General features: G+C 39.6%; 1 protein-coding gene across 1 annotated transcript; it reads right to left on the reverse strand.

Annotated features, from left to right (window-relative positions):
- Nucleotides 1-527: 527 nt before the first annotated feature.
- On the reverse strand, nt 528-12,733 carry lgi1b (leucine-rich, glioma inactivated 1b). Its single transcript, XM_051418152.1, has 10 exons — nt 11,955-12,733; nt 11,693-11,764; nt 9,964-10,035; nt 9,248-9,319; nt 6,008-6,079; nt 4,956-5,125; nt 4,618-4,782; nt 4,188-4,408; nt 3,448-3,694; nt 528-2,486 (listed from the first exon to the last, which is right to left on the reverse strand). Exons 1-10 carry the CDS (start codon nt 12,164-12,166, stop codon nt 2,137-2,139), a joined length of 1,653 nt encoding a protein of 550 aa, XP_051274112.1. The 5' UTR covers nt 12,167-12,733; the 3' UTR covers nt 528-2,136.
- Nucleotides 12,734-13,050: the final 317 nt, after the last annotated feature.

Genomic DNA, 13,050 nt, shown 5'->3' on the forward strand with positions numbered 1-13,050 from the left:
ATTTGAACCAACCAAAACTCAGCTTACACACATTTGAGCTGTATGGAATACATTAATGATTGTAAGAAGCATTGAAACTCCTCATGGTTTCACTTAATATAACCATGACGTACACGACGTAGTGTTGCATTATTATGAACTTTTAACTCATAATAATGAGATTTTAGGATATTTGACAAACAGAAACATGACTGATGAGGTATATGCTGGAAGAAATTGGTGTTTTTGTTCATACAGCTGGATCTCTTTGCCCATAATACACAAATTCATCGTTAAACCCTTTCTGTTTACCACCACAGTGGGGTGCCCACAACACACTCACCCACTCAGTGCACTGAAACATATGAACTACTCTTAATATCAGCTCAAGAAGAAGTTTATAAGGCCAAGCAAACCCATCAGGAAAATATAAGACTATATCTAACATGAGTGAATGAATGCCAGTCTAGATTTACTGTGTGAGAAATAAAATTAATTTTACTGGCAAATAAAAGAGCAAGAGCAACAATAAAAGAACTAAATCGCTGTTTTAGCGTTTTAGTGTTTTATTACTACTGTACATAAAATACAATGAGCAACATGACAAAGGAGTAGCTAATAACCTCCATCCTTACCTAACTAGATGAGACTGACACAATTAAGCCTATACTGTTTTGCAGAAGTAACGTTACACAGCCTGTAAGGAGGTGATTCTTGTTTTGTTTTTTCTTATATCTTCACTAAATTCTAGATCTATGAAAAATAAAACACTGAGTGTGGTCCCCTCTACTTACAAAAAGCAATATCATATAAATTACTTTACACAGTATTATAAAAACGTAAACATTATATTTGGCAAATTGTTGTCAGTGAAGTTGTTAGTTGTTATCAGAACTCTGTTTCCTTTGTGTCAGAATAAGAGGACCGTGTGAAAGCACAGGTACGAGGTGCTGCACAGTGGTAGGTTTTTTTTTAGTGTGCGGAGTAAAGACAACAATGGTTTTTGTCAATGAGGGAGAAAAGGGGCAAGAGTGCAGTGAAAAAAGGGAGGGCTAGGGGACACAGTGGGACGTTTCTAGCAAGTCATTCATCAGGAATCAACACTGTGAGTGTCCGTATCATGCATACAGTCTTGCTTAACTGATGGTCAGAGTAGATGTGACAGAGAAGTTTTTTTTATTTTCTCAGTTTCTCACAGTGTTTAGTGGATTCTGTATTTCATATATTAGGGTCACTTCTTTAAGTGTAAAGTAATTACAAAAGACTGATGGAACACGTCTAGCTGCCAAATTGCACAATAAGAATGGACATAACCTTGCGTAGGACTTCCTACCAGTCAGCCAAATTGAAGGAGCCTTTTGCATGAATGGTGAAATGTTTTTAACTTTAGTCTTGTAAATAGAAGATGAGATGAACCTACATAAACAACCCCACTGCTTCTGTCCAATATCCATATATTGCATTCCATGTTGAATGATCTTGTGTAATGCCATTTTACTCTGAAGTCGATTTTCCTGAAGGGCTTTGTTAAATTAAAGACGACTTAAAGAAAATTTGACTCGTGTCTGTAGTTTTGCCCCTTTCTCTCAAGAATATGTACCTACTATTGAATGGTCATTAGCACTCCTAAACTCCTAAGTCTTTCCTATCAAACTCCTACAATAGAAACAAAAAAAAAAAATGTATGGAGTTAAATTGCAGAGACATTTGCTGTGTAGTAACTGCAAGTACACCTGCAGAGTTGAATAACAGACAAAAACTTGTGACTTCATTGCTTGTTTTTCCTGAAAGATAGTAAGTTCACACTTTGAGTGGAATTATGTTTTTGAAATGGAGAATAAAGCATTCCCAAATGGTAAGGATTTAAGTGAAAATACATAAGTAGTTGCTGAACATAGGCATCAGGGACTGTGTAGAATATATTTTCTGTGTCATGGAAATGGTGTCAGACCACTTAGTCTAAACAGAACAGAAAGGCCCTGAATTGTATTTGAAATATCTCTTTACATAGCTGGAGCTCTGGCTTGAAACTTCCTTTTGTTTAAACTCGGGTGGGAATTGCTGGTGGATTCTAATGAGACTGCCAAGTTCAACAAAACCACAGAAGAAAGCATTTGAATGGTAGTGTACATAATGTGTCCCAAACGGATGATGGGTTTAATTACTCAAATCGATCATGAGGTGCTCATATATCTGAGTTTTTCCCTTGAAGCTGGATGCGAGCAAGAACACCCGGTCGTCAATGGAAACCATAGAAAATGCACGAGGCGCCTGGATGTTCAGCTCCTGAGATGGGACAAACTGGCCCCTCTTGGTGTCCCATTGGTAGACCCGCGTCAGTGAATAATCGCTGCCCAAGATGGCATACTGCCAGTTGCCGATGGAGACAGGCTGGAACACCATAGAGCCACGGGAAGGAAATGTCTGGACCTCTTTGAACATGGCTCCGTCCCAGCGCATCACCTTGGAGTCCCCGATGAATCTTGTCAAGCATATAAACAGCTCACCTTTGAAAAGGACAAGTATTCAAGGGACTGTTTAGTTAATACATTCAGCTTCTAAATCTGGATCTGACATAGAAAAGCTCACAGAAACAGTTTATGTAATTCTAAAATAATTCATAGCTTGTTATGAAACTAAGGCATAAGTCACTAATAGATAACATGTCCCTTTAGAAAGAAGAAATACAGACAATATTATACAGGTTTTTATAGCAGTTGACAGTGATATTTCCTCTTACCCCCTTCAAAGCAAATGCCTATGATGTGCCAAGGAATGAGGAACTATAGAGTAATAAATTACAGCTTAAAGTGTGAGTCATTGTTCCCTGGCAGTGTTTTTTTCAATTAAATGAACAATGCTAAAGGAAATGTTGACCCTGGATCAAAGTCCCCTGCTAATCATAGCCTACAGGGGACTAAAAGGTCCCTGTCAGTGTTTTACTATTATATACAATGTTTTTGAATTAATATTACTGCTGCAGTAATGTGTTTGTTGTCTTTTACTGCTGTAGCTGTTTAAGGTTGAGCTAATTTTAAATGGTTTATTTATCTTAAGAAGAACATTTTCTAAATCCATAAAACTGATGTCAATCAGACAAATGTGGAGTTACATGGTTTCCCCTGGACAGAAGAGGTATGAAAAACTGTCAGACAAATGTAGTGAAGTAAAAAGTACAATATTTGTCTCTGAGATGTAGTTGAGTACAAGCCTAAAGTAGCCTGAAAAAGAAATACTCAAGTAAAGGGCAAGTAACTTGAATTTGTATACAGTACTTAAGTATGTATTCAGTTACATTCCACCACTGGACACACCCCAGAAAAATGAAAATGGTATCTACAGTACATTGTGCAGTATTGTATATGCAGTGCTGCTCCAAGGACAAACTAACTCACATCAACTGATAATGTGATACAACAGTGTGCACATGTCTTTTTAGTTAGTGCAAAATAAACCCTGCGTGTGTACCTTTGACCCAAAAGTGTTTGACAGAGAACACGTCCTCCATGTCTGGTATGTCAGTCCTGCGGTCAAACTCTTTCTGGCCCCTGTTCCACTGGTAGACAACAGGCCTCTGGGAGCTGCTGGATAAGATCAGGTGGGGTTTGTTTGAGATCTCCAAATACTCTACATCTGTGTCACGGAACCACCGGTGGAGTGACTGGTGGGAGTAGAAGCCGTTGCCGTTCCATTTGTAGACTGTTGTGGAGCCGGCCTATGAGAGTAACATGTAGAAAATGTTAACTCAAGTCAACTTTATTTAAAACAGAACTCACTGTGACACATACATTCGGAACTAAGTGATTAATACAATCTAAAAAAACAGTGTATGTGGCCAAACATGAGTGTGTGTGTGTGTGTGTGTGTGTGTGTGTGTGTGTGTGTGTGTGTGTGTGTGTGTGTGTGTGTGTGTGTGCGCGCATGCATGAGTGTCCCCAAACATATGCGAGAGCATATGCGAACATTGCCAACGCCAGGGTAATCAGCAGAAGCAGACGCAAACAGACTGCTGGAGAGAAAGGACACCAGGGGGACAGACTGGCTGACATGGTGAGAAGAGTAATTTAGAGGAGCGGTATACATGCATGGACTGAACAGAATAACAGGAACACCTGTACACTATAATGTAATCAGATACCATGAAATGATTCTTAAAGCCCTGATCAATTTAAGTACTTCTGAGTATTGGACAAGCAAAAGTAGCCAACCTTAGAGCTGTCAGCGATGACAAAGAAAGACTCTCCGTCGATCATGAATGTCTCTATGTCGTTAGGTTTACGAATCTTCAGGATGTCAATGTCCTGGATCTTGATGAACTTGTTGGCCGAGGTGTCACGTTTGTAAATATGCGAACCCCCAAACAACTGGGCCACGATGACAAAGAGGTGGTTGTCGATCACCATGGGCTTGCAGACCACAGTGGAAGTGCCTGAGCAAGAAAAGAGAAGGCAATGCACATAAAAACATTATAGAGTAATTGTTTACTCTCTCACTCTAATTTGTTTTGCATCCTCCTAAAGAGAACCTAACCACACTGACACTGCAATCAATATACAATTTCTCTACATCTTATTTATGCCCCCTTTAACAAATTCCTTTTAACATTACCATTTGAGGTTTACTTGTTTATTAGCTCACTTTCAATGGTGTCGTAGGTTCTGAAGGTCATCTCGACATGATCCCATTCCAGGAAGCTGCATGTCCCAGCAAAGGGTTGGGCAAACACAACATACTGATCTGTACCAAAGGTGAAGGCCTCCACCGAAATTGACTCAAACTTCAGCGACTGATAGGAAGCAAACTCTGAAAAGCGTGACATGGCAGTGAATAAGACATAAGAGATCAGTCACAACAATAGTCACAATAAGAGCAGGAAGGAAACGAGAGTAAAAATGGTGAGGCGGTTAACTGCTTACAGAGAGCCATTGTTAGTATAATGCCTCTATAGCAGGGGGCCAGACACGGGAAGATGATACCTGCTGTGATGCAGTCAAAAGATTGTGGCAGCAGATCATTGAGCTTCTTCCCCTGGTTAATTGGCGGGCCGCTGCAGTAGATCTGGTCCAGGGTGGCATTAGTGTTGTGCATCCACTCCACCAGCCACTTGAGCTTGCAGTCGCATATCAGGTTGTTGCCCCGTAGATCCCTTCATGCATTTATGAATCACACAGGACACAGTTAACACATAATATTTACTATTAAAACATTTATTTTAAACATATGCTCTATATTTCAAGTCCCTGCTCAGTGACTGCTCACTCTTCTCCTGTCTGCCTCTCCGCTCCTTGGCTGCACATTGGCTTCGAGCCAGGGAAGGCACAACAACAAGTGTCCTATCTCCTGAGTAGTCTGTGCTCGTCGCCCACTCTCAGTCTGAATTGCTGTTGACCTTGGATGCGTGTTCTGAATCCTCACAAAGTGTAGCCTGCATTATTCCAGCTGATTGTGGCAGCCAGGATTCAATTCTTTTCTCTGTAACTGTGTTTACCTTTTACCCTGACATTCTGGCATCCCAACCTAAGCTTTCCCTTTTCTCTCCTTTACTTCTTTACCTTGTTTTTCTTTTCTCCACTGCAGCAGGAAATGGATTTCTCTAGAATGTTATATTTTTTTTCTCTGTTTCTGTACTGGCTTCTTTCCTTTACATCCTCTGTCTTGTGTTGGAATTGCTTTCCCTTTTAGCACTCTAACTTTATAATATTACTGTACTTAATCCCACAGTTTTAGAAAAGAGGGAAGAAGACAAAGAAGGATTATGCCATAAATCTCTTCCCACTCCTCCCCAGTGAATCACTCTGAGTACCAACAAATATTACATTTGAGCTCCATTGTTCCATTATCCTACTTGGCTATTTCAGAAAAAAATACCAATCAAGCAAACTATGCTTGATTGAAATCAACAGAGTTGCACATAAATCCACAGAAATGGCGGTTTTAGAATCAATCAATCAAAAAAGTATTTAATCAACTGATTACTAAATGTTCTGTCCCAACAAAGCACCCTGAGTGAGAGACAGACTCAACTCACACTTTGGTCAAAGCGTCCATGCCCTTGAAGACATCTTTGGGCAGTGTCTCAAGGTTGTTGTAAGCCAGACTCCTAATCAACAAAAAGCAAAAAAGAATACACACAGTCATTGAACTGGAGATAACAGACACTGAGTCATTACACTCTATTATAGGCTTTTCATTTGCTCTGTAAGCCAGCTTCAATTGAGTAAGAGTACAACAAACAAATTCCCCTACCAATAAAAAAATACAAGGAACCAAATGTGAGCGAGGCATAAGTCAGAATGTCTATGCCCTGACAATATTTATAGGACAAAGGGCTAAGTGGTGAAATGGAAGGGCATTAAATCATTAGTGGTTCGGTAATTAAGGGAGAGCAATTACACTGAGGATAGGGAGGGAATATAATTTCTTTGCAAAGGGTGACATGCTGTTCTTTATACACCAAGCTTATCCATTACATGGAGACGCAGATGGTGATATTTAATTCCCTTAATATTGGTCATACTGAAAAAGCAGTAATGTTGTTTTATGTTTTCAGTTTAAACAGTGCTCTACTCTTCTCCAAGGCTGTCAAGTGGATGATATCTTTGCTTTATTTAAAACCAACCAACCAAAACTGGCCCTATAGAGACATTTCATGTTTGGGAGCGAGGGGCTAAACTTCAAACCAGAAAGAGATGTGAGTGAAATGAAATGTCAGCGTAATTCATGAGGGCTGCATTATTTATCTGAGAGTTGGTTTTCCAGGGAGAGAGGCCATTTTGCTTTGAGTTTGTGCAAGAATGCACTCTCCAAACAGAGCGGCAGAGTGGACCTGATTCCAGCAGGAACCCTGCCTGTGCCTCTTAATAATATATTTACTTTATGTGATGCACTTAAAATTCCCCCTAATAATGCATTTATTCATCTTTTTATGTAATGAAAGTTTGTTTATTTACTCTTAAACTAGCGTTCGTGAAACAAGAAAAGTGCACTTTATCCCACCCTTCCATATGACTTTCCGAGTCGTGTTAGAACAGATTTTAGTAAACTTTAACTAACATTTGGAGCTGTTCACACATTATTGGTTAATAGCAGCTTAAATGCAAATTGATTCAATCCTAGATGAAAGACTCTTGTCCCAACAGTCATTAAGGGCTGGTCTGTTAGGGTTAGGGTTAGCTACCCCCCCCCCCACAAACATAAATCTATTCCCTTTCCAAGATTTACATGAGCTGATTGATCATGTCCATTCAACATAAAGCTGGAGCCAGCAGCCAGTTAACTAAGCTTGGCTTAGTATAAAGGATGAAAACATGGGAAAACACCTAGCCAGCCTTGGTCTAAAAAAAACCCACCACCTCTAAAGCTGCCTAATTAACATGCTGTATCTCTTTTGTTTAAATTTGTACAGAAACCGAAGTGTGAAAATGACACGCTGTGACTTTGCATGGGCCGGACTATCTCTTGGCTGGGGCAGTGACTTGCATGAGTTGCCCTGGCAACCGCACAGACAATCCTCCAGAAAGTCACTAATGAACTTTCCCAGTTGTTTCCTCCGTTTCCAGTCTTGGTGCTAAGCTAAGCTAACCGTCAGACTGACAGCGGTATCAATCTTCCATGTAACTAGAAGAAGAAAACAAATCAACCTGTTTCCTAAAATGTCAAGCTGCCGTTAGAACTGCATTTAACTTAGGGCATTACAAGCCTTGGTGTAAAACACTAATAACAGCGTTCCTAGATTTACAGAAGAAAGTAGTTCAGACTGTCAGTTTTTAATAGTGCAGCATATATTGGTCTGAATGAAGTCACTGCTTTCTCTCTCAGAGCATTGGTTGGATAACATTTTCCCTAGTGTTGATTGTACCCTTATTAATGTGATGCCTGCTGCAAGAGTCATCAAGGCAACGATCCCTCTGATGTGGATCGTTACATGCTGTCTGACAGCTTCTATCAGACAACTCACTGTCAATAATATCCATCAGTGCTCAAGGCGCACATTAATGCAGACACTTATCAAGCCTAGGACAATCTTATGGATGTATTTGCTTGAATTTCATTGTGTGAAGTTATGATATTGATGTGTTTAACCCTTTTATTTTTGCTATATCCCAGCATATGTAACAAATTGTATTTATCTCCTCTACTGTCTGATACTGTACATGAGAGATGGGGCACATCCCTTAATGCTGTATCTAACACTAATATTTGCAGTTTTAATAATGCTTCTTTGTCTTATCATCAGAGTTTTACATTCTCTCACCGAAAGCATGCATGAATAAATGCTGATAAACTGTTAAACCTCTCATATTTGAGTTTGTTCCTCTGAAGAACAATGTGCCCTATATTTGAAGATATGATAGGGGAGAGTTAAGAATCACCCATCCATTCAGACATCAAGTCATGCATGATGTGGAACGCAAGTATTGAACCATTTGGCTGCAGCATAAACCCAAAATGTGTTAGGAACGACCTCTCAGAGGCTTAGGGACATATTATAGGTCACTCAGTTTAAGGTTACAGTACAGTTATATTTAGCCTTGACCTACAGGTCACCCACATTCTCACCTGTTTTTAGTTTTGGCAAGCTCTGCAGTCCAGGAATGTGAAATAGTGTTTACAAAACTGTTTTTAAACTGTTGTTCGGCTATTTCCCGAATCAAGACTTTGTCAGCATAATTCATGTTAACAAGTGATGCTATTGACATATTTCCTAAAAACCATGAACACAGATAGAATGCATATATGCATTGCTTACCGTACTCATAATATACCCCACAGAATTAATCTACTTTTCAATATTAATACCAATAACTACATATTAAGAAAATAAAGCTATATGACAGCTAAAGTCACAAAACCATTCATATTTGTATGTCAAAAATGCAATGCAACATCCAGATCTGCCCTTCAGCAACCTGATCCAGCTGACACCTTCAGCCAGTAACCTTGGACATCTCCACTGGCAGCAGCACTTCTGTCTACCTTTGCATTTCAGGCACTAACAAAGTGATGCAGGCAGAGAAAACAGGAAATTGATTCACAGTTTTATGTTAGAATACCTTGAATACTAATATCACATTACCTCTCCCTTAGAGAAAATACTTAACCAGAGAATGTAAAAGTGGCTATGCTGATTGTTGATGATTAGGGGTAAAGATAAAAGAATACGTTTTAAAAACTGGAAAGGAAGGAAGAAAAAAGAAAAAGATAGACACATTTTCTTGGACAGGAATAAAGGAGGAAGGATGTTTTCCATGGCCACCAAAATACTTACAGATGTATCAGTGCTTTCAGGCCCCGGAAAGCATATGGGGAAATCGATGCAATTTTGTTATTTTCAATAAATCTGTGAATGAGACATATTTTATTAGCATCTTCATAGATTAAGATAGTTGAACTCTATGTAAGTAATCCCCACACAAATATTAAATATACTGTGACACTAAAAAACTGAAATCCTTTCTGAACATCTTGTCTCTATGCAGATGCTGAACTTACAGTGGGTTGTGTATCTGGTAGATTATTCAGGAATAAATGTCAAAATGAATTATATTTTAAAGGCCCAGCAACAACCAACCAGGTGTTTTCAGTTAGTCTACTGTCGCTAATTAGACTTGTGCTCTGGCTGATGTTGGGTGGAGTTACAATAATGTCAGCAAAATGTATGAACTAATAAGAATCCTGAAGATGAACGCTGCCCTCCCCCTAGTCAGGCAACATAAGTGAAAACACCTGTGTAGGGCTCAAAAATGCCAGCATGCATGCCAGTATTGCTTGATTGTTTGTGTGGTGAAACAAAAATAGAAAGTAATTAATCTTTTGGCCCGTTACTATGGTAACCACAATTTCAATTTCAAAGCTGGGTACACCTTGCATTAGCGCCTATCGCTGAGTACACTACAGACAGCATTCAATTGGAAAACAGTTTGACCTTTCACCTCACAGATGTATTATATATCAATTATTTATAAATGAAAGATCAGTACTTACAGATATTCAAGGTGTGGTAAACCCTGGAACGCATCCTCATCAATAAGGTCAAATGAATTTGCTGTGAACAATCTGTGAAGAAAAAAAAAGAAAACTGTAAAAATTGTGTATAATTGATTGATGATTGTACTATAGTTCCCACAGTGTTTGGAAACCAAAAACCTTGTTGTTGTCTGTGGACTGTGTTAAACTTCAACAGTCAGTGGGGAGGAAATGTTAAGATTAAAAAATAAAACGTAAACAGATAAAAACAAAACCTGTCAGTGTGTCTTTAAACTCATTTAATCATACTGGGATAAATAACATCAGTAACTCCAACACAGAGTGAAAGAAAGGGTGTGAGAGTTACTGTAACAGACAACAGACTCATTCAGCATCTCTGCCCACAGTATGTGGTTAAAGAATGAATTAAATGAATAAAACAGAGGAATGGCAGATCACTCCTACATGGTTTTCATGGAATGAATGAAAGAGAGAAATGGATGCCTCCTCCCACGTTCCTGAGTCACCCTTCATACCAGTAATGTAAGAATAGTTTCCACCAATAATATATTGTGTATCTCACTGCATCTGCTCAGTAAATCTTATCACAAGATTGTTGGACCAACTATAAAAAAATGTTAGGTTTATAAATAAAGTTTTTTTTTCAAATCAATTGTGTTAACTTAATGTGTTAAAGGTCCAGCTACAGGCCCTCTTCCATGGAGGCGGCTATTAAAATGCTATAATGGACAAGACCAAGATAGGGCCTTTTGCTTTTTTTTTGTAGTTTTCGAGTTTTGTAGCCACTGTAATTTCTCCTACTAGTGTGTTAGTTACCACTGTTGGTGGTAAGTTCAGTCTCATTAATACTGCAAAACATGTAACTTTTCAATCCTGAAACATCCCTAAAAACAAGACACCAAGATGTCAAAATGCTAAATATAAACTCCTCATGTCTATTTCTTACTGCACGCTCAGGAAGCCAGCAACCGTTTACACCCACAACGTTGGTCATAGAGAAGTCCCATTGATTAAGTAGCACTCTAATGGAGGTTAAGATACTTCAGGTCACCTTGGCAGTAAATAATGACAGAGGGGAGCGATGCCACTCTCTTCACTTTACCGAGTTAAATTTATCCTCCATCTGGTCGCAAGCCTTCATGCACACAACCAGACTGATTGAGACTCATATGGAAGAACTGATGCCAAGAAAAATGTTGAGATGAAATGATGCTTGGTAACAGTGTGCTGTTATGTGTGATTAGAGAGCGCAGTTAAGCCTGATTTGCAATAACACATTTCTCAACACACTCTAGTCCCACTGAGATATATAATAAAAGGAATATTAAGCAACCCCATAGTTGTGTGTGTGCAACTATTATTTTACTGTTTTACCCTCTTTTTTTATTAGAGCTATCTTTGGAGAAAAAAAAGAGAGAACATGTTCATTATTTATCTCTGCCTCTCTGTATCTTCCCAGGAAAAACACACATAGAGGCTCTCTCCCCAACCCCTGCTGTTAGTCGCTGTAGCCATGTGGTCCATTGCATAATCCTGACACCATTACAGAGAATCCCCCTTTAAATCTGCATATCAGCCTCAATACAAGTCCTCTGGGGAGCTCCTGCCTTATTGTTTGAACACTGATACTGGATTTACACACAGACAGACAGATAGAAAGACATACATACAGAGAGACAGACAGACAGACAGACAGACAGACAGATAGATAGATAGATATACTCACAGCAGTTGCAGGGCAGGCGTGTAAACAAAGCTTCTTCCTGTGATTTCATTAAATCCAGACTTGACAAAAGATCTGAATGGATGGAGAGATACATATTAATGGGGAATTGAGTTGAAAGCATTAGAATAAATACATAATAAACAATAAAGATGAAACCTGGGTGTTCTGTAAGGCAGAGAATGATTGTTTTCGTAAGCTTTTCCTGACAATTCACCACAATAAATGCCACAGTAAACATCAGAGTCTGTTCGGGACCACTTACAGTGAAACGACGTCGGATGGGAAAGTGTGAGGCACAGATCGGACATTCTCGCACAGGGCGTTATCTTTGGTGCAGGTACATCCAACGGGGCATCTGGGCTGCCTCACTCTCCGTCCCTCTGCTAAAACCAAGCTGACAGCGGCGACCCAGACCAGGAGCGTCCATCCTTTCCATCCTTTCCATCCTCTCACTGCTCTGCCCGGGTATCCCATTCCTTCTGTCCCGGTCGAGTACTATCACTCCTGCACATGCAACTTCTCGGCAAAAATCCTCCACGGTTTGCAAGCTCGGATTTAAACAGGAAATATTAAGTGTTTCTGATTTTTTTTTTTTTAAATGAATAGTTTTCTGGATCGTTTGTTTTAATGACAGAAGCTGGTGTTGGTGCGGTCTGATGCAGGCTTGAGTCTATGCTTCTTGCGTCTCAATAGGAAGGCACCAGTCCAGCGGATTCGTTCTGCAAGGCACAGGATTACAAATGCGGGGACAGACAGGACATGAGCACAGAGAACACTCTCAGGTTTTCTGTCATGAAAAAAGGGAATTATCTTCAAACCTCCCCGAATAAAACACCCCGCCGCTACAAAATCTGCTCTATTTCTTATTAGTTTTCACAAAGAAGTTGTTCCTGTATACTCAACGTTGCAGCCATGAAAAGGGGTGAAAATAAAAGCGCAAATTCCCGTGAGAGAGCAAGAGGAAGCGAAGAAAGGGAGAGATGGAGGAGGAGGATAGAGGGGGGGAGAGGTCCCAAGGTGCGCTTTTTTTATCAGCACTGCCAGCTATTATTTATGCGCGCTTCAGAGCCGCGCATGGTTAATGGGAAGCGGCTATTCATGAGGCTCTGTGCAAATGCACCTGCTTCACTCATTCAGAGGCTTTTCTTCCCTGCGTTGGCATAATAATGACATTAACCGTGGAAAAGGAGATGTGTTTAAACCCTATGCTTTAGAATAAACATGTAATGTTAATTCGGTGATATTGTGGCATAAGACGTGCTTGGTAAAGTATGACCTACTGAAGATTATGACGCAAAAACCTTAAAATGAATAGCATTAATTAAAATGTTGTTTATTTTATTCCTAGAAAATCTCCC

This window comes from Dicentrarchus labrax, unplaced genomic scaffold (assembly GCF_905237075.1).
Source record: "Dicentrarchus labrax unplaced genomic scaffold, dlabrax2021, whole genome shotgun sequence".
NCBI classification, from domain to species: domain Eukaryota; kingdom Metazoa; phylum Chordata; class Actinopteri; family Moronidae; genus Dicentrarchus; species Dicentrarchus labrax.

What these genes read in the sequence shown, in the direction of transcription:
- lgi1b (XM_051418152.1), bottom strand. Translation starts at nt 12,166, where the DNA reads ATGGGATACCCGGGCAGAGCAGTGAGAGGATGGAAAGGATGGAAAGGA. An exon ending in CTGAAAGCACTGATACATCT is followed by an intron (nt 6,080 to 9,247) that starts GTAAGTATTTTG and finishes TTTGTTGATTAG; the next exon opens with GAGTCTGGCTTACAACAACC. An exon ending in CAAACACTTTTGGGTCAAAG is followed by an intron (nt 2,487 to 3,447) that starts GTACACACGCAG and finishes TCCTTTTCAAAG; the next exon opens with GTGAGCTGTTTATATGCTTG.